Genomic DNA, 25,144 nt, shown 5'->3' on the forward strand with positions numbered 1-25,144 from the left:
GAACAACAGTAGGACGGTAATAGTGTGCATAATGGTAATAAAGCAAAAAAGAGTTCATAATGTCGGATCTTGAATTTTTCCTTAAGTTTTGGCTTTTTCACCTGTGCTGTATGACGGCAAAGTTAAATGAGACATTATTGTATTGTGATCTAATTGCTTCTAACCCAATGGTTTTCAAGAAATTCACGTTCCGATAATTAGTTAAAACGACAAACACCCTGGATAAATTTAATTTTCTTTATTCTGTTCTATGTTGGATTTTGTGTTACTCCCAAGGTTCTACAATCCGGCTTCTTACAACACTCTTTTTCGCAACATTACACAACAGAGACCTTTATTTAGTAGCTTGTACGTTTCTAAAACAAAGTAAGTTCCCCAAGAACTATTTTTCTAGTACACAACAGAGACCCCACATTTAGAAGATTACATGGTAAAACAAGATAAGTTTCAAGATAATCCTAACGGCTTAGCACGGATGAGTGGCTACTAGTTCTAGACAGTTCCATCAGATAGTTCTGGAATTTCACTGATAATAAACAAAGCATAGATAGTTTTCGTAATGATGGTCGTGAAGACTCTTATTGAAAAGTCTCGTTCACTGAATGTAAACGTTTGCAATATCATTTGCTTCTTTGTAACTTTCAAGAACTGTCTGTTTCATCATCCTGTAAAGAATCTAGTCTTCTGAATCTACAACTGATGCAATTTCTTCTCGGGAAGTGTGCCAGTTCCCCCTTTTCACAGCCTTGAAGACCACCATAAAAAGATTCGGCAACTCTTTTAAGAAGATCCACTCTTTCAGTAGGTCTTTCTGAAAACCGGTTGGTCGAGCTCGATCAGACACGTGAGCATACGCATTTCGGATGAACCGTACCAGATGCACACCTGATGACTTGTCATAACGGCGTCCTCTCGCGCTTGACGTCATTTCTGCGTACACCGCTGGAAAAAGAGCATCCCACGTAGGATGGAACATAGACGCCAAGTTATTCTCGATTTCCAGCTCTACGGGAGAAGCTACAGTTCCCCTTCCTCCAAAGGTGCCAACTTCGCTTTGATTGGCAACAGCGCAAAGGAAGCGAACCTTTCTCTCACTGGACCAAAATAATGGGTGCTTTAAAATTTCAGATGCCGTTGGTCGGTCCTTGCTTTCCAAGCTAAGAACATGTGCAATCAGGTCCTTGGCTTCGTCAGAAAGATCGAGACTTGGTGTTTTGTTACCGGTTGTGATGTTTTTCTCGACCTCATTCCAATCGGCAATTGAACGGTGACCATCAGTTGCACATGTGTTTCCTTCAAATGGGTGACGTCTGTCAGCCAGGATGTAATGTATAAGAAGGCCGCAAGCAAACACATCAGAAGCAAATGTGTGCTGCAAGTGTCCAGTTGACAACAACAGCTCAGGGGCCATCCAGACTCTGGTGCCAGCATTTGTATGGAAAACACTTGATCCCTGACCAGTTCCGAGCTTTTTGCTGAGTCCAAAGTCAGCAATCTTTAAGCAAGGCTCACTTGTGTACAGGACATTGTTAGGCTTGAGATCCCGGTGTAAGATGTTGTTTTTGTGTAGATATTCAACTCCCAGCATGACATCTTTGCATAGCTTAGGAAACGAATCTTGATAGATTTCCTGAAGCAAGAGGTCGTTCAACGTACCCTCCATCAGTTCTAGAGCGATCCATGTGAAATTGGCGTCTCTAGTAAAAGTCATGTAGTTCACAATCTGGGGGCAACTTGTGAGTTGGAGAAGTGTGTTTACTTCTCTGTCGTCTTGCCGCGTTTTCAACCTGTACGTGTCCATTCGTTTCAGGGCGACTTCTCGACCGTCTTGAATATCAATCGCCGCGTACACGTTGCTAAACGCACCTGAGCCAATAGGTTGATCATAATAGCAATAATTGCCAATCTTTTGGCAATTCTGACCTCTGGCAGCTGCAGACAGCAGGATACGATGGCTTTGCGATTGGTGGATCCATGGATAAATTGAAGGTGGCTCCAGATGGGTTACCTCCCTATTGAGGGCCGTCAGTAACTTCTTGTAGAGCCAAGCAATATCCTTCACGGTAGCGCCTTTATTGTTTCTCACGTTACAGCGTGCTTTATAGGAAAGAAGCTTTGGAATCACCCTCCACTGCACAGAATTTTGCCCCTTTTGCTTAGGGAGACGTATTATGCTTCTACAGGCATTGTGAAGAGCGGTGTCGCCGTTCGTATTCTGAGCATTCACGTTTGCACCACTTCGCAGTACAAAATCAACCAAGGGTAGCACCCTGGAGTCGTTGTAATTACATAAATAATGCAAAATGCTGTTGCCCTTACTATCGGTTCTGAAAATGGCTTCCCTGTCATTGTTAACGCTAGCATCAATGAAAATTTTCACATCTTCGAAGTTACCACTCTCCATTAAAACGTAAAAAACGTTTTGGTCTTTATTGTCTTCTTTCCACAGATCCATCCCCAAGTTCACACCTTCTGTCCAGTTCGTAAGCGCTGGCATTCTTTCAAGGTTGGCCTCTTTCGCTCTGCACAGTAGCGGAGTACAGCCCACGTCATCAAAGGCGTTAGGTTTGGCTCCTTTCTCCAAAAGGAATTTAGCCATACTCCACGTTTTAGCTAAGTGTAACGGGGTCTTGCCATGATCGTTTGTCACTTTCACATTGCTGCCAACCTCGATCAGGGCGTTTGCAATGGATAACATGTCATCGGTGCAAGGAGAGCTATGTTCTGCCAGAAGATGGAGGGGCGTGTTACCCATACTGTCTCTTGACCTCACGAGCTGATCGTTGTGCTTTGAAACAAACATTATTCGTTGAATGCAATGGGCTACAGCACGTTGGGATAAATTCGAGATTTCTTCTTCTGGATTGGAGTTTGGAAGCTGCTCCAGGTACCTTTTTGTGCGGTCTATGACAAGATGCATCAAGGATTTTCGTTCTTTATCCAGCGCAGCAATTTCAGTTCCTGATTCAACAAGCAGTTGCCAGATTTGTAAATTACACCCTTGAGACAACTCTTCAACATTTGAAGCGTCATAGAGAAGAGGAGTCTGTCCATACTTGTTTTTAACATTTGCGTCAGCACTATATTCCAAGAGAAGTTTTGAAGACTTGAAGTATTCATCTTCTGCTTCGACTGCAGCTTTGGCTACGGCGTAAAACAAAGCCGTGTTACCCTCTTCATCAAAGGCATGGCTATTTGCTCCAAGATTCAAGAGCGCCTTTACCAACGCAGGGCGTGAGACAGCACACATCAGTGGAGTCTTACCACCAAGATCTTTAATGGGTATATCGGGCGAAAATTCTGATGAAACCAGAGCCTTGAACATCTCGGAAATGGAGTCTTCCGTCCAACACGTCTTTTCGTTTAGTTCCCCTGGCGGTATTCTTTCGATAACTTTACTCACTTCAACAAGAAGAGAGGCCTTGTAATCCAAGCTGCTTCTGTCAATAAACAGCTGGAAAACTTGTAACGGATCACAGCTACTAGAGTGATTTGGGTGTGGCACACCAGGCTCTTTTGACACTAACTGCGAGAGGATACAGAGATCCACGAGCTTGGCAGGGTCGACATAATCTGTTTTGTGAAGCAGTTGTTTCACGATAGGTGCGTTGTGACAATGTATCGCCATTTCCAGAGGTGTTGGTCTATTCGAGCTCGCTACGTGGAATTTATGACTGACACTTTTCTCCAGCAACCAGGTCACAAGGTCTACGTCTCCAATAACTGAGGCTGTATGGAGAAGAGACCAGCCGTCATAGCTGATGTTAGCTGGAACACCTTCCTGAACTAGTTTTTTTATTCTGCAGGCAACGTCTGGCACGTCACTGGTAATATGTGAGGGCATGAGGAGCTCCTTCGCCTCCGGTTTGTTCGATAACAAGTCAACAATGTGGACGCCAGATGTGCTTTCATCAGGACTTCTCCCTGTTTGAAAAAGCTCACCAAGAACAGATGGAGAACAACCGGTTATGTCGACTTCTTCCAGTGCTGGACGATACCACTTGATCCTCTCAATCAGTGGAAAATGCAAAAGGGATTCCTCGCCACAAGACTGAATTTGAATATCCCTGAGGATGAGCCTCTTAACCATCTTTGCAGATTCGCATACTTCAAGGAGCTCAGTCTTCGACGAAAAGCAACGTCTTGAGAGATCGAGTTCCGAGATGTTCCCAGATGTTCTTGCTTTGTTTTTCACCTGAGCCAATGAATCTTCCAATTCTGCACTACAGTCGAGAGTTGAATCCTCGTACCTGAGAGAAAGATTTTCATCTGCAATACTCACAATCAAGGGACTTCCTGCAGGGAGGTAACTGTTGATGTAATCCATTACATGTACATCTGCATCAGCATTATCTACCAAGGTTGATAAGTTACGACTCGTTAGATGTTGTACTATGCGATCTACCAGCTCGAAATGGAGCCTTCCTCCTCCTCCAGTCGTCTTAACGATATGGATAAGCAGTTCTTCAATGTCCCTTATACAATGGCTGTGATCTTCAGCTCTTGTGGAAATCCACCTTCTGTTGGCAATGTTTTCCTCCATTTGATTTCCTGGAAAACTGCCTGAAAATGAATAAGAAACATAAGAAAAAAATACGTTATTTGCAAGGTTCTGTTAACCCTAAGGGTTGGGGAGGGGGTGCTTTTGCGGCCCAGTCCAAAATGAATAAAGCTATTTCCATCAAGCTTGGCGACTTTCCCCAAAATTGTACTGGCAACCAATTTTGACGCTAGTGCCACGTGACCACCAACACTGATGTTTACACAGCAACCGGTCTTTACCAACCAAATCAAGAACCGGCGATAGGTCGTTTCAAGTAGTAGCACCCAAGCTTTGAAACTCTATGCCCAGCAGCATGCTTTTGGTCAGCACTTTAACAAGTTTTAAAAGTTAAGTTAAGACGTTCCTTTTTAAAAAGGGTTTTTCCTAAAACGTTTCAATTTTAATTGTTTATCACATACACCTGATTGGAATAAGGTTGTCATAGAAAAAAGTAAAAAAGTAAAAAGTCAAATAGGAATTAATTAAGCCCATGCATTTATTCATACAAATGGCCTCAAAATGCCTCAAAATACGACTAAATCAATTTATCTTGTTATAGCATAAAAAAGTGAACTCAAAGTGTGCAAATTAATCTCGTAAGTTTTCTGTAAATGCCATCAGTTATAAAACTACGCTTATTAATTTCTACTTACCTTTTTTCTCTTTTCCTTTTTTCTATGACAACGTTATTGCAATTAGGTGTACTTTAACTCTTTTATGCCTTTTACTTTTTATTTTTTACTTCTTTTTTAACATTTTATATATTAATGTAACAGCAAAGAGACAATAGTAGTATGCTCCAAATCTTATTCCGTGTCTCCTGGACTGCAAGTATACAGTTGTTAACACCGCAGAAGAGAGAACAACTAACTGTAAGGAAGCTTGAGGACATCCAGGACAAGTATGTCCAGTCAATGGTTCTCCTTTCCTATGCATGTTAGGAGGTGGGGAAGATCAAGACCAAGTCTCTATTTCCTGCCACTCCCCAATAGTCTGTGACGATGGCACAACAGGGTACAATATCAATATTTGACTGTGCGCATGCAATTTTTGACACCATTATTAAATAGAGGACTACCGGTAAATTCTAGAAACTCCAAATTCTACCAATTCTGAAAAATTCTGAAAAAACATTCAGTACATTAATAATAATAACAATAATAATAATAATATTAATTAATTAATAATAATTATAATAATCCTTTTCTTCTCACTAAAGGCCTATAATAATATTCAGTCATGATGAAAATAAGGGAACTGTGTTGACATAAACTAAAAGGCAGTAAAAATGGTGAGAGTTAACTCCTCGGAGGTTTTCAGTTGTCCTGACGATTTGGCTTACATCTTTATTTACATCTCTGTTTGTAGTAAAGATCTGTATCTACCAGGGCTCAAAATAATTTTTAGACAGATGCCAGCCATGTTGACCGGCCAAACTTATTTCAGCTCCGTCATGTGTTGTTTCTAACCAGTCCAAATACTGAAAATAGCAAATTTAAACTACCACTCGCTCTTGCTGTTTGATGGATGGTCTTTGTTTGCGTGGTATAAAAACCCTGCTTTGGCCTTCTTTACTCAGGGTGTGGCTTATCTAGCTTTATCTGAAGTTATCTGGTAAGGGTGTCTTTTTTAAGCCAAAAATAATATTGCTTCACATATGTTCAAAAAGTCGTTACAATTAACGTCAACGCATAAGATATAAATTGGTAGTATCCGGAACGTTTTTTATTTTATTTCTGGTCATTAGTAATCACTTTAAAAGCTATGTACAATATGACACTCGCATCATAATGACCGGCAAACCAAAACTTTGTCCGGATACATTGTCATCTTGACCGGACATTGTCTGTTGTCCGGCCGTTATTTTGAACCCTGGTCTACAACAAAAAAAGCTGCTGCAGTATTTCTATAGAGTGGGGGCTTACTACTGGTAATGACTAATGAGGGGGGCTTTAAAGAGATGGGCTTTAAAGAGATGGGGTGTAACAGTTTCTATGGACTTTAAATTTACAATGTGTATTTTAGATGGTAGCAAAGGGGGTGGGGGTCATCCCGTTTCACCCCAATATTTTAACAAAATTCATTTATCACATAATAATATTATACTTTAAACAACAAATTAAATCATGAATTCACAAATCATGTTTCTCTTTTAGCTATTTTCATGTGTCATAGTCTTACTTTTGTCCTTATCATCCGTCACACACTTAACCATTTGCTTCCCTTTGCACTAGCTGAATGCGGATCATGGGAATTCACTCACTCTAGATCCGTTTATCCCTATAGTCAAGTGTGTAGCTCTTACAGTCAAAACAAAACAGTTAAAGTATTCCTTTAAAATATGATCATTTTAAAGGTGACCATACCCCCCCCCCCCCCGTCCATCAAATCATTTGACAAGTCCAAGCGGCACTACATTATCTAGCAGAGGACTGTTCAGGGTCTGGGTATTGGTCAATTTATTCAATAACCAGGGCTCAAGATTAATGGTAGCCAACCAGCCACAGGCTAGTAGAAATGCAGTTTTGGCTTAAGTAGGTACTGGCTAGTTTGAATTTCAGGAATTTGATTGGAAGAGAACCATAAATTGAAATCGACTCCGAGAGAACAGAACTTACAAATACACTGTAGTCACATATGAAATTTATCAAAGACTGGACAAACTGAAATTACCAAAAAGTAACCTAACATTAACCCTAAACATAATGATAACAGAGCCAGTGAAGATGGCAAAGTGCCTTTGCCCAAACCTAATTATAAGTTAACTTAAAAATTCTAGTAGAAAATTCAAAGCTGTCACAAGCCATTTAATAGGCTAGCTAGCAAAAAAGTTAGTCTTGACCCCTCAGATAATAGAAAATTAAACATTCAGCACTTGTTAAAAATAAAAGCATGCATGCCTCTTTTGTTTGAGGTTGAAAGGAATACATGCATGAGAGCCTGGTGGACCCTACATGAAGGATTAGCAGATGCTAACCCCTTTCCTAAGATTTGGCCCTTTCTCAGTTATCTGAGAGTGCAGACAATATGTGAGCCAGAAATCCCAAATCCCATTATAAAGGCTAACCCCAAGCTACCTAAACTAACTGTGGGCTAACCAGAGTGCCATTAAATAGATTTAGCCAAGCCTAAAAGCGGAGCTCCCCGATAATTTACTTTGCCCTTTACTTAAATTTCTGAGTTTACTGACCATGGACATAAAAAAAAATGGTCTCGAGCCCGCGATCCAATAAAAACATTTTCCGGTCAGCGGTCAACTTTATAAAAACTCGTCAACTCGATAAGTTATACACCTGAGCCTGAGCGATATAGTCATGTGATACTGGTCAGCGGACATCTTGTGTGTAGTCAGCTGTCAATTGACCATAACTTGGATGCCCAGTATCAAAGATGTTATCATTTATCTATTTCTGAAGTGGGCGATGTACGTATGGATGTGCCCACGAGCCATGGCGCTAGCCATGATGACCATGTAAACTCAAGTTCATGGTTTTCCTATTTCTGTGGATTTTCTGTGGGTATGGGGCTCCACTCTGCGGCCCTTCAGGCTGCTGTGGAGCTCCGCTATAAAATTTAGGCTAACCAGAGTACTGTTTAGGTTAGCCAATGTGTTATTTAGGCTTAAACCAGGCCTTGATTGCAGTTTTTTTTATAAAACAGCAATCCTGTATAAATATGTTTTTATCATCATCGTCATCATCATCATCATCATGAAATCTGATATCAGTGGTTGCAATCAGAGTGAAGAATTTGACATTATATGGGGTTGGGGGGAGGGCAGGGGGTCTAACACTTCCCGTACCTCTTACTCCTTCTTTTCATACCTTTTCGTAATGGCCCTCCTGTTTGTCCCATTTCTTTTGCAAAATATAAAAAAATGTTGTGAATTTTTCTCAATTTCTCCCGGCTCCCGCCACCTTGGGAATCCCGCTTCCCACCCTCCCTTCTCCCGCCTCCTGCCTCTTTCCCCCCAGGCTTTTGCCCTCCTGTCTTTCTCCACTATTTGGGATGGGTGGGGGAGGAATTTGAACAAATTGCCTCAATTTCAAAAGGGGATTCATTGCTTTCATAAGCAAAATAATACATTTAATACATGTCTTTTTAAGCACAACACAATACTTTTGAACGCCCTTCTTTTTGTGCCATGTTACAAACAACAGGGTTTTCACTCAGTTTTAGCAGAGCATCTTGTGCCACTCTATCAATCAATTATTTAAGGTCATAGGCATGATTTTCAGGGTTTAAAGGACACTGTCACAAGTTTCACTTCAAAAACTCAAGAGCCTAAAGACATGTGGAAACTATGAATAGTGGTTTAATTTTGTTAAAAATCACCATGCATTAGTGTACTGAAGCGATAAACAAGTCATATTAAATTGTGATGCATCAGGAAATTTAGATCTCAACTTGAGGGGTCCTAATGTGGACTGAAAAACACAAAAAAATTATTATGGCTCCCTTCTTCCTTCAACAACAATTTTCTTTATATCTCCATCTTGATGTAATAGGTGCATTTAACATTTTAATTTTACAAAGACCTATTCATGAATTTTAGTACTTTTTTACCGAAAAACATTATAAAATCCCTGCACAACAGTGTCCCTTTAACTGAGGCAGAGGATATTCTGCACATTAATCACACTTTTTATTTACGGATTATTTCATAATGTGAATGCAAAAATTGTTTTCACAATAACAATTTTTCTTGATGATTTTCACCCAACAGTAAAAACAAAATAATTGTACAGTCTTGCATATTTTTGGTGATTTATTGAGGCACCATCCATATCCATTTGTTTAAATTATGTATAATGTAACTATATGTAGTTAATTATGCAGTTCAAGGATATCCATACCTACCCGAAGAAAGGTCATTAAAAAATTCTAAGGGAGAGGGGGTTTTCATAGCTAACTGTAATTTCTGAAGGGGAGGGATCAAACCAAAAGCCCTTCAGGGGTAGCACTCTTTAAACATGTATAACATTTGTAAGCGATAACAAGAGAGAAAGGGAGGGCAATGAAATATAACCACTTCGAACTGAAAAACATTAGAATCCAGGATAATGAATTTCTGAAGCTGGTCTAGATTGAGTTGTACTGTACTTGATTTTATTTTTCTAGTTTGACTCCTCGAACTATTCAGCCTGATGATGCTTCAATTAAGTGCCACATAATTTGTTGTGAATAAATGCGGTGCTTATTGAAGGGCAGTGTTCTTTCATATTTTTGCACTCATATGTGGCGCTAAATTGGAAGGGGGGCAGTGCATAATCGGGTAAAAATGGTAAACAAAGTGCTTTTATTAAGACTTTGCCATTCATCACTCACATTGCATTCCAAGGGGCATGAAGATTTATGAGCAATTTGACCACCTACCAGTAATAAATATATGACCTAGAGGTAAGGTATTTGGACACCCAGGGATGGCCAAGGAATGGGGTGTTTAGTTAAGTTTCTGTCAATTTTTGATTTGCTGCCCATGGGCAAAGAGGGGGGTTGGTGGGGATTTATATACTCAAGCTGTACCCTACCATAGGGTGTTACTGTTTGCAACTACTTTAATAAAGTAGTTTTAATTATATCCGTCAATTATATCTGTTAATTATATTTAGATTGTTCCTAGATTGCTTCTAAGTTTTATACCCCTTACAATTTTAATTAGATCATTTCTAACTTTATACTTTTTACAATTTTTATAATAACTATTTTAATTAGATTAATGTAGGTCCACATCAGCCTCTGGCTACCTGTAGTTTTAAACCTATTTCAAATAAAGTGTGTATGTATGTATGTAACTTCCTGAAAATAAAACGACCAATGGCCGACAAATGCTTGAGGTGGGGGAGGGGAGAGGGAAGAGGCAAAAAGCCTGATAGGCTCGTTATTATTTTGTTTGTAATGCCAGTTACTAATGCCAAGCATAGTAAATCTAACGTTTGAAAATCGAACTCATTCGAACTAAATCGAACTCGATCCGTGGATTGAGTTTGATTGAGTTCGGCAATCCTAAGGTGACTTTATTGTCCACCGCGTTCGTTTGCAAATTCAAAATGCACAGCCTTTCTCACCTTTTTTATTTTAAGACTTGAAATCTTTGCCCTCCTTCACATTAAAGCGGCAATACTGGCAGCCTTTAACTATGCATTTAAAGCTAACAACTAACAGCGCATCTGACGCCATTTCTCTGTAATTTCTCCGTATACAATAAAAAAACCAAAGAGTTCCAAAATCGAACGTTCGATTGAATAATTTTCTATTTCGGCGAGTTTGATTTCATTTGATTGCCGAACTCAATCAAACTCAATTAATGGATTGAGTTCGATTGAAATTCAGTTTGATTGGGTTCAATTTACTATGCCGGGCTAATGCCCCTGTCAATGTTAAGCCCAAGGGTGGGGGGGGGGGGATGGGCAACCCACGGGAATTTGACATCGTGAAGCTCTCCCAGGGTAGGAATTTTGACATGTAAAATGGTCTGCTGGGTTAGAAATTTAAGAGGAGATACGTGAAATTTGACATTCACTAGGTGCCCAGGGGTGGGGAATTTCGACTCTGGCTTCCAAAAATGTCAAAATCCCCTGGGTGTGCCCTCCCCCCACCCTTGGGCTTATCATTGACAGGTGCATAATCACAAGGAGTCTAGTTAAGTGCATTGCATGTTTTTTAACAGGACACAGCCAATATCCCAGAGTTTACAAACACAGTGATATCCGGATTTCTCAATCCTCCCTATAAGTTAAAACAAAAGTCGTTTCCCTTGGACAAGCTTGCATCAATTTATTCAGTCGAGACAGTCGAACACTGCAATATTCTAGCCTAATATACCCCTCTTTATTTAAACTATTTACGTTTTCCTTGGGGTTCCACTGTATAAATCTGTATAAATTAATGCTTTGAATTTGTTTTCAGAACTCTTGTTTCGAGCCTGAATGAATATGAGTACCGACAATTGAAAAAAATGCGCTGCTTTGTATTTCAGAATTGGTCAAACAGTGTTTTGGGGTCTGTTTTCGAGTCAAACTTTTCTTAAACACGAATAATCAAATCTGGTTTTGAGTCACTTTGATCAGATTTTCAGGTTCAATAACAAGCAATAAAGCACTTGACTCACCTTTTTCCACAGGGCTTGAAGCTTTGCTTGAGGGCTACCTTGATCACTTTTTTCCGGCAATCTGTGACAGTATTAAGTGATAGCGATAAACATTAAAAAGCTCAATCTACAAACATTAGAAAAATGTAAATGGTTTCACACAATCGAAGGAGTGCTCTGTCTTTAAATTAGTACATTATCATGACCATGTACTACTTTAGCTCACGCACAGTCGCCACTGCTATTACAAGTATTAGACTTATTAACGGGGGTATTTTAACGTGATTTCTTTAGTATTATAGCTTACATAGAGTACACAACAGAGATAACTTTTTATCGAACGACAAATCTTTTGTTGCCTACCTCAGACCGTCGTCGCAAGCTAGTCTGTGTACACGATCGCGGTAAAGGATGTTTAATCGGATCCACACGAGGGTTTTAACAGAGAAATGATTCACCTTCACTTCCAATCTAAGGTGAGAATATTCAATTGTCCACTATTATGCAAAGAAAGATTTAAAATTGAAATCAGCTCAAGAGCTTTCGCTTGTAATTCCCGCTCAAATTCAATTCAATTGACTCGCTGAGCACGTGATTGATCAGGTGACTAGTATCCAGGGCTTTTTATTAAAATGGGATCTCTTTCTTTTCAGTCACGCGATCTAATCACGCGATGGCTCAAAGCGCATGCGTTTTTGAAATTCTGAGAAACCCGAGTTCTCGGAATTATCAGTTTACAATGGTTTTATGTTTTTCCCGAGAAGAAAATTACGAAGTTCTTCTTTGTATCGGGATATTAGTTTCTAAAGACACTGGTGTGCTGCAAAAAACATTACGCTATTGATCAACTTGGAGATGGCTTCTTGATCTTCCTGTGAGTCTTGAATTTTTTTCTGATGTGTCAGAGGAAATTAATTGTAGTAACTATCGAACAACAGCTTGCCAACTTGATCACAACACCCTAACATGTAAATTAAGAAGCATGTGGTTTTGATCGCTTATATTGCCTGATTCGTCAGAAAACACACAAGTTGTTTGACAACTTTGGCTTTAGTATCGATAGACAATTAATTTATCAAGTCTATAGCTATATAATCGGTTTTAAGTTTTACTGAATTCGCAGTCCTTGTCAGGAAAACGCCGATCGAACTGGGAGCGGTTGTGACAAATATCGAAAGTTTAAACATTCTTTGAACCGATCTCCGTCAAGCTAGAATCGGAATTTTTAACTTTTTACCTGGGTTGTTGTAGTTCAACTGTTTATGAGTTACATCGGTGCAATGTTTCCATATGCTAACACTACAACATACGGTTTCAAGAAAACCGTACAACGTTGCAATTAAAGGAAAACGGGAATATGTCCGTTTGGGAAACAATATCCACGACAGAAACATATCAGTTAAAGGGAATTATACCCGAAAATCGTTTTTTAGTTAAAAATTGGTAGTCGCACATTAGACAGTCCCCTGACGACCTGGAGTGCTCTTGTGTGTGGGTCAACCACCTGGTAGTGTTTCATTTTTTTTTCTTCAATTCCTTCTTTAAACCTCTTAAAATTTCATTCAAATTCAGGTATATTGCCCCCTTAAGGTCAAAGTTTGCAATCATATCCGTCAATTTCTTTGTTCAGTTAGCAGAAAGTGCTTTACTGAAGCACTGATTGTGATTTAAGACAGGAGCTGCAGTATTGTTTCGACTGTCGTTAATAAATTTCAGACTCAACGACTAGTCAAACGGTTGCTGGTTTACTCTATATTCCGTACTTGAAAACATTCTTTTTTTCAAGTTCAATGATCAAACCGCAATTGATCTACCTGCACACAAGAAATAGGCATCAAAACTTAACCGGTTTTATGGAGGTAAATGTGAGTACCTGCCCATACTACGAAAGATCACTGTCGAAACACTCTTTGAACTTACACCCTTTGTAGAATTGTTTAACGGTAACATACAACTAATCGCAGGATACACTTCTAAATTGAAGAATTTGCACATTCGAAGATAAATTTCATATCTCCGTGCAGCCATGGATTATCCTTTATATATCTGCTTCCACAGTACTATTTGGGCTTTATAACAATGAGTAACGCAAAGGAGTGGCCTCGACGTTATCTTGACTGACCATTCGACCCATGCGTCTTGGGCAGGAAATCGACACCGCACTTTCACTGCGACAGATGTACGTTTGTTGCTACTAAGGTGGGTCTTGATCAAGAGAAATATAATTTAATCCTAGCTGTTTATTTTATTTGAAAAATGTAGCTATACATGATCACAGGATAATTCTGCTTACTATATACTTCATTTTCAGTTGCCATTCACTCCGCCAATATCAAGTTAATTTCTTCACACATTGCCTTAGATTTCTCTATTGGGATTTAAGCTCGTAGCGAGATATCTGCAAGGGGAGAGAGTACTGTACAGCAATCGCCAGAACGGAAGCTGAACAAAGTACACTTCTTATCACAAATGAAATGGAACTGTAGTAACTCTCATAGATAGCGAGAAAGGCTTTCAAACACTACGGTCAATTGCAAAACGGGGACAAAATCAATCGTGGGGTAGATTCCGCGGGAAAATGTGATTTGTTAGTGTTGCTGTTATCATCAGCGGTTTCTCTGGGGACACATTTAACAGTTAATCAATGTGTGATCGTGAATGCCTACAAGGGTTTTCTTCTCTCCATATGTTACTCTAGCCGAAGAAAATTTCTGAACACATGCAATCTAAACATGAAGAGAAGCATCCTTTGCCTACCACCTCAGGGGGATCTACTACAGAACCAAAGAAAGAGGTATAGTCACTTAAAAATCATGCAATCAAGACTACATGTGCAAAATGAAAAGTAGTAGTAGTAGTAGCAGTAGCAGTAGCAGTAAAAGTGGCAGAAGCAGTAGCATTAAATTAATTAAATTTTAATTAAATTAATTAAATTTTAAGTATAAGATATTAAATTTTAAGTAAAAACAATTTAGCATTTAACTAATCCTTTAAAACCTAATTCTTTTCTTTTCCTTACTTCCCCCCCCCCCTTTTTTTTCTTGGTGTTTTGTTTTGTTTATTTATTTTTTGTGCTTTCTTGTGGTTGACGTGGCTGCATTGCAGTTTGTTGGTCCCTCAACGTTAGTACACAATAGAACAACTGACATTAACGTCTAATTTTTATGCCTACTCCTCCCTACCCCCGCAGACACCACAATTTCCCATTATACCAACTAATTTTCCATCAATGGAGAGGGAACCCATCTATTTGGGATTCCTTATATCAACACCAAGGATGCCACAAAGGTTGCTAGTGAAACTACTGACAAATAAATTTAACTAAAACGGTAGTAGTACATTCCATTAACATTTAGTTAATTTATTTCTTATGAACTGAGTATGCACAATCTGGTTAGCCTTACATCTAACACGTAGAACGTATCTGTTTTAAGGAAAAGGACTCGGTGAAAACTGCTGCCGGACAAGAAACACCTAACCCTAAAACGAGAAAGAAAAAGAAAAAGAAGAAAAAGAAAAAGCAGAATGTGCAAGGTAGCACGTCGACGAATGACGATGAATTCAAAGGAACTGCAAACATTGAAACGACTGAAACTGGCAGCACAGCTGTAGGTATCCCTTGTATTACTGAATAACTAAATAAAATTTAACGCTGCTTCTCTAGCATTCCTGCTGTTCTCTGCTCGCGAAGAGTGATTTCTTCACCTAGGATACAACTTGCCATATATAGAAAGCGACTTCTAAAAACGCATGCCTTCTGGAATAGATTGTGTCATGGTTGTCAAAATTGGAGTAGCAAAGGTGATAACTATTGCAATGAATTTTGAAAAAGCATTCACGGCCTGTTTTCCTTATTTTTTGGCACGAAATAACTTTACTGTATCTTAATGGCTATTTGTTTTTCTTTGGCTTCTTTCAGTCTTCATGTACTATGGTGATGTACAGGCTAAGTGCCTTTTCTTTTGAATTGTAGCATGACATCGATGAAAGCTCGCGGAACAGAACTTTTGAGGAAAATACTCGGACATCAAACAATTTAAGAGACGAGGATGAGGAGGAACGAAACAGTGAGTAAACCTAAAATAAAGTTGACCAAGTTAGTTGCTCAAGACTACAATATTAATTAAGTACAGTATGTTGCGCAAACGAATTAACAAAAAGACGACCTGTATAGTAAAACTGTTCCCAACTGACCCCTTCCCACCACCCACGGGCCTCCCAATCGCTCTGGATATTGCGTACGATTCCGAAATCTCGTACCATTAATTATTGCAGATTGTCCAAACATATGTCGTAGTGTTTCCCTTCTATAAGAAGTGCTTTTCCTTCTCCTTTTAGTAGATGGTGATGAAGAAGTGGTCTCCGTCATCGAGAGCGATGTTGAATGGTTTCAACCAGAATCATGATGTTAAGCTATATAGCTACCGATTTCTAACAAATAACTATTGCTTCCGTAATCTTATCTCCACTGTTATTATAGAAGTACCAAACTAAAATAATGTCTCGTTCCCTCGCCTATATCAAGAGAAAATAAGGGGACCCTTGGTATATGTGTGTTGTGGTTTAAATTAATCTTTGGTTTAAAATTTTTCTAACCAGTTTGATTGCTATTTTTCATTGTCTCAAATTCATTATCATAATCTGAAACAGAGGGAAATAAAATTTAAACTGGTTTGAAAAATTTTAAACCAAAAATAATTTGAACCACAACATATGGATTACCCCCCCCCCCCCCCCCCACCACCACATGATTTGCCATTGAATACAGTGCCGAAGCCCAATTCCATTGATTATTGACCAAAAATATGTCATGCTTTCTGTCATAAACATGATAAATTTAAAATATTTTTCATAATGTTTTCCTCTGCTTTTAGTAGATGGTGATGATGAAGTGGTCATCGACATCAAGGTCGATGCTGATTGGTTTCAACCAGAATCAGGTGAGAATCTTGTTATGCAAGATATTGTGATGCAAGATATTATTGGAAAAGTGCTCGACTGAAAATGTTTCGCCCCCCCCCCCTACCTGCGACCCTCCCGTGTATTTGCCATAGCCTGCAAACAGGCTCCCGAGTAGGGCACGGCGATAAAAAGAAACCGCGGCGACCTGCTTCACTTGGGAGCCTGTTTACAGGTTAATTTGCCATTGCGTATGATGCCGTGACATTGCTTATTGACCTAAAATATTTCCTAGTATTGCACTGCCATAAATGTAAGATGTTTTTTAAAGTGGTTTTCCTCTGGTTTTAGTAGATGGTGATGAAGAAGTGGTCACCGACATTGAGAGCGACGCTGAGTGGTTTCAACCAGATTCAGGTAAGAATTTTGTAATTCAATGCATGATATTAAGCTCCCGGTAAACTGCCGAGTCGCCGAACTCAGCGTTGTTTCTCTTACCTTATTCCACTGTTATTAAAAGTACCTGACTGAAAAGCGTTTCGCCCGGCCGCCCTCCCCGGCCCCCATCCCATGGATTCGCGGCGCCACTGCGGGCGATGCCGGAGTCCCGTGTCATTGCTTATTGACCAACAATATGTCGCAGTACTACAGATATAACGATCCTCGATATAACGATATTCCCGATATAACGATGAATATTCTATGCCCCGGCTAAAATTACAGTAAAATGTATGGGAAGGAACCCCGATGTAATGATCTTCGATAAAAGATATTCCCGATATAACAATGAGAATTTAGCGTACCGAACGTAAAATCTTTCCCGATATAACGATAACATTGCAGTAATCGAGTAATCTCTAACTTTTCTGTAAACAGCTTTGTACGATGATATACGGAAATGATACTGTGTTCTAAGCTTCTTTATCAACTTTATCCCCTGTATCCTCCTTTAATTTGCAGTAAAAATTACTTGTTAGGTTTACCCCTGATATAACGATATTTTCCGTTATTTTACGGCCATATCGTTATATCGGGAGTTTCGATATAACGATTCCTCGATATAACGATATAATTCAGTTTTCTGCGCCCTTGGCATATCGTTATATCGGGGCTTTACTGTATTCTGCTTTATTAAGTGTAAGATGTTTTTAGAGTTATTTGATCATCTCTCTGCTTTTAGTATATGAAGAAGAGGTCACCGACATCGAGAACCAAGTTGATTGTTGTCAACAAGAATCAGGTACTAAGAATTTTGTAACTCTTCCATCGAAAGAGCCTTTTCCATCTTCATCCGAAGTACCCTTTCGTACAGATCCACCTACCTGGCTGTAATCTAAAGACATGAAAAGAATCTTACTAGTGCCGCAAACGCTTTAATCGACATGCATTTTTAACCTTGAACATAAAAGTCATGATATATAATTAAAGATGATAAAGTGGTGTTTTTTTTTTCGTTTGATGGTGCTATAGATTTTGTCAACGTCTGAGAATCCACAAAAAGGCCATGAAAGTCCTTTGAAAAACATCACAGACCATTCATCATAGATAGCGTGAACACTCTCATATATAAGCTAATGATCGAAAACGCAGTAGAACACTTTTTATACTGCATTTCACTTTTTTAATACCGATCGCCTCGGTCACCTATATGTTTGGCATGTGCTATGATGTTTTTTGAACATAAGATTATTTTCATGACAAATGTTTCAATAACTGCTGCACCCATAGTTTGGTACAGTTTATAATGGAAGTCTCACCTGTATTCTGTTTTACACAGGAAGAGGAGATGATGAAGTGGAGAGTTCCTCATCTCTCTTTGAAGTGGAAAGTGATAGGCTATCTGAAGATGAAAGTTTAAACGACGAATTTGAAATTTCAGGTAGGTTTTATTAGTATTTAGCATGTAAAATTGAGTTCTTAACCAGGCCACTGTAAATACGCTCAGGCTGTAAATTATAAAAATCAAAACATGACAAAAACCACTAGAACTTGACATTAGCCTGAATTGGCAAATTTCTTTTTTCGCCAAATACACTGTTTGCGCAGCGCTCCCACGATACAGTAAATGTCAGCTACCATTGCGGAGATTGATTCCTTGCTCGTTCATTTTTTTTGTATTGGCGATCTAACGAAGAAAAAGAACTGCTCCAAGTCGAAAAAATACTATATCACCGGACGCGCATTCTTTAGGTGATCTTGAGTCCAGAGAAGTAGAAATGAGTGGACTACAGTATTCAGACTATTCAAAATGGCCAGTTGCATACTGGCAAAAGTAATGTTTCTATCAGAATCGAATCAGAACTTTGTCAAAATACTGCAAGTTTGAATGTTTTATTCAATGTTGAAAACTGTAGCTTTCTAATGACACAATGTTCGTAACACGGCTTAACTTCTGACAGGTTAAAACGCAAGACGGGCCAGTCATAAAATACAAACTGTTAATTGAAATTTTTTATTGCAGACGAACAGGAAGTGGAGCTTAACGTCAATGGTTTTGACGAAGTAGTAAGTATAAAAGTATCTGTTAAATGTAAGCTCGAGCTTTGAAGACGAGCACTGAGGAATGCAAAAGTTGAAATCTACAGCATGCAATCGGCTGGGATTTTTCTCCTTTTCGTCTCATAACATTTTTCAGTGGCGCATTTTCCTTTTAATGATTGTCTTATATTTTTTTTGACGGAAATTGAATTTGATAATAATCTTTCCCCGGCGAAAATACTCCTTTTGAACAAAACGCAGTGTCCCTTCTATAGCCAAAATGCCCTGCCAATGAGAAGACGCATTTCGCTGATACAAAGAGAAGAGATATCCAACGTTGAACAGATATTCCTTAATTGTTGTTGTTGCTAATGTTGTTGTTGTTGTTTTGTTTGTTTGTTTGTTTTTTTCTCAGAACAACAGCTTTATCTTCATACTTGACGAATTGTTGCTGGATATCTTAAAAGTCTCTGGTAAACAATATATGTTTGTTAAAGGTATGGAGAAGTTAGTCTTTCAACGAACAGGACGCAGTTTTAGCACTTTGCACGACAACATCAAAGAAACAGAATTTGGATCACATGGCATTGTAGATTTCATTGATAACGACTCCAAGTTTTTTAATGTAGACGAACGTTCCGTGGTCCAGGCCGGTTTTAATATCTCTCCTTATCATTTTTCAAGTGAAGTACAAGACCTCGTCGAGCTCGATCTTTCAAACACTCGCATTACGTCTTGTCAGGATCTAGTTACAAAGTGTTTGGAAGCAAGGAATGTTTCCTCCGCCGTTCTCAGAAAGAGTACCATCAGCGACAACACGACAACATGGCCTTTTGGAGTGCTGGATCTTCTTTGCTGGTTTTGTCCTAAACTTCGCCAGGTAGACTTAACCGGCTGCGTAGATTTGTTTGGTAACAATCTCAACAACGTCAGTAATTATCAATCCTGGATTCAAGTAATTGATTATTTAGATCCTTCGTTCATTTTAAACTGTACTGATGCTGTTGAAAAAATCCGAAAAATGCTGGACAAAAATTCTATTTCACCTAGTACAAATTGTCATGGTTGGTCTCCTCTGCATAGCGCCATACTGCTTGGCGACAAAAAGCTGGTAAAAGAGCTGCTTGCACGCAACGAAATTGGCGATGACAATAATAATATATACAATGGCTTTCTTCAAACATCGATGGAGTTGGCAACTGTACTGCACCAGCCTGAGATTGTAGAGCTGTTTAAAAATGAATGCAACCTTTCCATAAGTCCTTCAAGGCTGGTTGAAATGTGTTTGCTGCCACAAGATGGTCTCAAAAACTTTGATCACCCTGCAGAAGCTTTAACTTCTAACAAAGATGCACTGCAGAAGGCGAGGTGTTTACACAACCCAAAAGATTGCAATCTGATTGCACTTCTGCAGATATTTTATGACAACAACGACATACAATTCAAAAAGGAACTTCTGGAAGGTCTTTTTCAGAAAGTGCAAGAGTGTACGGTGCCAGATTGTCTATTTTTATCCTGCTGGGATGAGAAGGGAATTCGCGACGCAGTGCAGATTTTGATGGAAGAAACCGGGTGTTCTGCTAACGGAAAAATTGATGGCTTTCCATACCTCATGTTCTCTATGCCAAGTGTACAGATGTTGGAACTTTTAATGCAAGAGGGAGCCCAAATCGACGAAAAAGATTGGTTAGGATGCACTGGCCTTTTCCACGCTGTAGAAAAAGCACTAACAAGTGCTTCACCTCAAAGCTGGAACATCTTCATTGAGTTTCTACTCCGCAACAAAGCTAACCCAAATGCTAGGAACGACCTTAGTGAGACTCCACTTTTATACAGTTTGTCATCGCAATTTCAATCTTGTGAATTTTGCTCCAAAGTGATGATGTGCCAAGATTCAGTTTCTTCAACGTCCAAGATTGCCTTCGAGGTTCAGGTTGTAGAGGTCTGGGGTCTTCTGCTGGCAGCTAAAGCAAGAGCAAACGTCAAAGACGAAAGGGACCGATCAGTCCTTCATTTGCTCTTGAACTATTTGGAAGCCGGAGATTCAGTCCAGACTCGCAAATGTCTTGCATTGATTTGTAACGGTCTTCATTCGTTACAGGAATGTGGATTTGAAATCAACTCAAGAGATGCCGAGGGGAACACTCCATTACATTTATGGGCAAATTTGGCAAAGGAGGCAATCGGTGCTGAAGCAACTGAAATTGGCAAAGAAATCATTTCCCGTGGTGGAGCGGTCAATGCAAGGAACGACAAAGGCGAAACTCCACTTCATCTTTCACAGTGTTGGGAACAAGTGGAAATCCTCGTAGAAAATGGCGCACAGTTGAATGTACAGAACCTCAATGGGGATACACCCTTCCACAAATTCATAGGCAAGGATTCTCTAATAGGAGATGACGTTGAGGAAGATCGATGGAAGAAATGCCTTGCCTCGGAAATGAATCCTTGGTATGTAAACAATGAAGGAAAGTGCCCATTTGAAGTCCTTTTAGAAGAAGAGTTTTTAGTGAGCGCGTTCAATCTTCTGAAGGTAATTTTCGAAGACGACCGAAATAAAACCCTGGCCGAATCTGCAAGGTGTTATAAAGATCGGAGAGGGAATTCACTGCTGCACATTCTATGCACTCTAGGCAACAAAAGTGCCCAATTGATCTGTGAGTATTTGCTCAAAAAAGGATTTGACGTTGACTTTCAAAACGAGTGTAAACAAACGCCACTGCATGTGTTATGCAGCATCGCAGGAAGAGTAGGCTCTTCGCTCCCGGAGAACGTCAAAAATTGCATTTGTCTGCTTCGTAAGTTCGATGCTGGTGTGAATATACCTGATGTTGATGGGCACACATGCAAGGCGTTGCTCAGTGGAAAGGAAGACCTGCAGAATCTTCTTGATGACAACATCGAGAAGGTCAGCATTCCCATGGCCAACAAAATAAAATGGCGTCGGCGATCCGTCAAGCATGAAGCCGTTTTGGCCCAAGTTGTGCGTGGTACGCAGTCTCGAAAAGTTGAAAGTTATCACCACCACGAAGACCCAATTGGAAAAGGCTCATTTTCATTGGTTTTTCCTGCTGTGAATGAAAAGGATGGCAGAGAAGTAGCTCTGAAACGTCTCGAAAAGGCACGATTACAGGAAAAGGGTGTCGTCCTTGAAAGAGAGGTCAATTGCCTCCTAGAATTGTCTAATTGCCCTTATGTGGTCAATTACATCTCTTGCACTAGTGATTACAATTTTGAGTACATAGTTGTTGAACTTATGGAAGGTTCTTTAGATTCGTATCTCAGTTGTGATGAAGAATGCGAGAACGCATCTACCATTTGTTTAGGTGTTTCCTCTGGCATGGAGTTTTTACATAAAAAAGGTGTTCTCCACAGGGATTTGAAACCACAAAACATCTTGTATAGAATTCATCCAAATTTCACTGTGAAAATCAGCGATTTTGGGCTCAGCAAGATCTTACAAACAACCCAAAGCAGTAATGGAAGCGAGTCAGTAATGCACTCAAAGGCTGGGACAAGGTGTTGGATGGCCCCTGAACTCTTGGGAAAGAGCCCTCAGAAACACAGCAAGGCGTCTGATATTTTCAGCTGCGGTCTCCTTTTCCATTACGTCTTAACGAAGAAGAAGCACCCTTTTTGTTCGTTGTCTGGTGAGGCCTTTTTGAAACATCCTCAAGAAACGGAAAAGAACATTAAAAAGAACAAAAAATGTTTTTGCCCCTCTCTTTCACCAGAGGCTACCCATCTTATAACAGACGCCCTTTTCACAGAGCCACGGAAACGACCGGTAGCGTCTTCCCTACAGCATTATCCTTTCTTTTGGGATGATCGTACCAAGGTGGATTTCCTCAAATCAGTGGGAAATCAGACGGAATTCGAAGAGCCCAGGTCTCAACTCACGCGCCAATTGACCGATGTGGAGAAGAAGCTAGAAAATTTTTACTCCAAAAAACGTTCGTGGAAGACCAATGGCTGGGAAGATAAAATCCAGGAAATATACGACGACGTTACAAGTGGCTATTCAAGACGAAACTACAACACGAAAAGTGCTGTTGAATTAGTAAGATTCATCAGAAATTCGCATGTCCATGTCTACAACCTTTCTTGCAGCAACAAGGAGCTTTTACTGGAAAAGTTCGTTTTCCTCCAGAGCTTTCCGTGTTTGGTGACAGAAACTTTCAAGGCAGTGAAGGCGTCCGATAAATGGAAAACAAGGAAAGACTTGAAGCATTTTTTCAAGTGAAAGAAAGAGGCAGTTAGAAGGGAAGAAATGATGGACCCAGTTGTGTTTCAGTGCATCTTAACTCAGAATTTGAAATGAAGGCCGGGACTTTGTACGATCTCACTCATGTATGATCATGAGTGATCATGTATGTATCATTTATCAAAGAGTAATACAGGCACTCATACCCGAGGAAAAATGGTTTTAGACGATGCAAAGAAGAAAAAAGGAAAAAGGAAAAAGATGAACGACATGAGATAAGAATCCGTTAAAGACAAACCATGTTGCAATGATAACTTTGACATTATTTTTTTCAATTTAATGGAGGAACGTTTTCACTAGCAGCTACTGGACTAATACTAAATTCTTGCAGAGCCACTTTAACCACGAGGAAGCTAAGCTTGCGGGAAGGAGACGTGGTGTTCCTATCGTGCCTCGCGCTAGCCAAGAAGAATGGCCATTGGGACGAATTACTGTGCGGACTGATTAGTTTGTGCGATAAAGTGAGGTCGGCAGATGGGAGAGCCTGCACGGCCAATTGGCTAGCCGCCTTTGCATCTTGAAAACGTGGAAGAGAAGGTTAAGCTGAGACTAAGAAATGATGGAGGATTGCTTATTTGACCAGATTTTGGTTCTTGCACTCGTTGCACACTTTTCAGTCGTTTTAAGAGCTTTTTCCAGCAGAACATTGAACTGAGACTATTTTTTAGATATACGTTATAGTAAAGCTCAAACTCCCTTGATGTAGCGAGCACATCGTAATCGGAAAAAGAAAATCTTCAAGAATGTTAATCGTGTACGTGCTGCAAGTGTTTTTATGGTGCCAGTTTTGAATTGCAGTTTTCAGTCCCGCTATCCGTGGTAGATCTCATTTAAAACGAGTAGTAGAGTTTTTGTAAAATCAGTTGACTGACATCGTAGGAAGCATTAAAGACAAGGCAATTTGAGTTTAAAAAGTTCAGTCTTACTCTGATATTCTCGTCAGCCATGAGGAGTTTTAGTTCTTTCCCGAATTGTCCGTTTGAACGAATTTATCTTCAAACCAATAGAAAAATCACGATTTGAAATTTGCAAATGATTAGGTTGAAAAAAAGGGTGGAAAGCATTGTCGCAAACGACTAAATACACGCAAGCATGCTACAAAAAACCTCTGGCCTTCCCCTTTCCAATTAACAAGGCAACAAGACAGTGTTTCCCATACCACTGGGTGTGTTACTGATGTTCTTAGCACATTTTGACGACTTCTTTGATCTATAACTTAATACATGTAACCCACGGTAAAATGTAATCTACTTGTTTTATACAATAACAGAGGTCTTTAGTCATTCAGTTTTAAAGCAACGCCGCATCCGGTAAACTAAAGCTGTTTTCACGATAACGTTTTGCGTAATTACCAAGAACGTTTAAACCGACAAGTACACTCTTTTTTTGATAAGAATACAGTTTTTCCGACCCAGGCTGAATATTCTTATTTTTCTGCCGATTTTAGGCTGAAATATTCTTATGAACATTCTTAGAAAATAACGTTTGACATTTCCGTTTTAGCAAGTATTGGGTAATCAATTACACGTTTTTGGTGTCCAGATCTGTATCGTGTTACATTGTGTACATGTACCATTGCTTTTCGGTGTAGCCTGGCAGTTTTGGCTTTAAACAAAGCATTCCTCACAGAGATAAAGTGACGGAAATGAAAATATCTGATCTTGTTTCAACTAAAAACTATATTCTTTTCAAAATCTCAGCCTCGGGTTTATTCTTAAAATATTCTTAAAAATTCGCAAATTTCAGCCTCGATATTCTTATAAACTAGATTCTTATAAAATCAAAGTCTCTTCGAGATACCGACTTTTTTTGCATGAAGTATGAGTCGAAGGTTTATCCTGTGCAGTCAAAAAGCCGTATGCATGATTTC

The 25,144-nt window shown here is 39.5% G+C and overlaps 2 protein-coding genes across 4 annotated transcripts; one reads left to right on the top strand and one right to left on the bottom strand.

Moving 5' to 3' along the window:
* Positions 1-223: 223 nt before the first annotated feature.
* LOC144656587 (uncharacterized) lies at positions 224-12,188 on the bottom strand. 2 transcript variants are annotated; one of them, XM_078516807.1, is made up of 3 exons: positions 11,997-12,188; positions 11,655-11,715; positions 224-4,559 (listed from the first exon to the last, which is right to left on the bottom strand). In XM_078516807.1, exon 3 carries the CDS (start codon positions 4,541-4,543, stop codon positions 677-679), a length of 3,867 nt encoding a protein of 1,288 aa, XP_078372933.1. In that variant the 5' UTR covers positions 4,544-4,559; positions 11,655-11,715; positions 11,997-12,188; the 3' UTR covers positions 224-676. The 2 variants fall into 2 exon arrangements, with proteins under 2 accessions (XP_078372933.1, XP_078372932.1); XM_078516806.1 differs by having other exon boundaries at positions 224-4,563.
* Positions 12,189-12,335: 147 nt separating this feature from the next.
* On the top strand, positions 12,336-24,188 carry LOC144658843 (uncharacterized). 2 transcript variants are annotated; one of them, XM_078519325.1, is made up of 9 exons: positions 12,336-12,507; positions 13,692-13,832; positions 14,332-14,427; positions 15,068-15,241; positions 15,607-15,700; positions 16,884-16,949; positions 17,713-17,772; positions 18,994-19,037; positions 19,426-24,188. In XM_078519325.1, the coding sequence occupies exons 3-9, from the start codon at positions 14,353-14,355 to the stop codon at positions 23,251-23,253; spliced, it is 4,341 nt and encodes a 1,446-aa protein (XP_078375451.1). In that variant the 5' UTR covers positions 12,336-12,507; positions 13,692-13,832; positions 14,332-14,352; the 3' UTR covers positions 23,254-24,188. The 2 variants fall into 2 exon arrangements, with proteins under 2 accessions (XP_078375451.1, XP_078375452.1); XM_078519326.1 differs by having other exon boundaries at positions 16,887-16,949.
* Positions 24,189-25,144: the final 956 nt, after the last annotated feature.

The sequence above is a fragment of the Oculina patagonica genome, chromosome 6 (genome assembly GCF_052425735.1).
Source record: "Oculina patagonica isolate OP01 chromosome 6, crgOcupat, whole genome shotgun sequence".
Taxonomy (NCBI): domain Eukaryota; kingdom Metazoa; phylum Cnidaria; class Anthozoa; order Scleractinia; family Oculinidae; genus Oculina; species Oculina patagonica.

Bases quoted from the DNA above. Each gene is read 5' to 3' on its own strand.
- LOC144656587 (XM_078516807.1), bottom strand. From the start codon at position 4,543: ATGGAGGAAAACATTGCCAACAGAAGGTGGATTTCCACAAGAGCTGAA.
- LOC144658843 (XM_078519325.1), top strand. From the start codon at position 14,353: ATGCAATCTAAACATGAAGAGAAGCATCCTTTGCCTACCACCTCAGGG. The intron at 15,242-15,606 runs GTAGGTATCCCT...TTTGAATTGTAG, and splicing joins CTGAAACTGGCAGCACAGCT to CATGACATCGATGAAAGCTC. The intron at 16,950-17,712 runs GTAAGAATTTTG...CTCTGCTTTTAG, and splicing joins GTGGTTTCAACCAGATTCAG to TATATGAAGAAGAGGTCACC.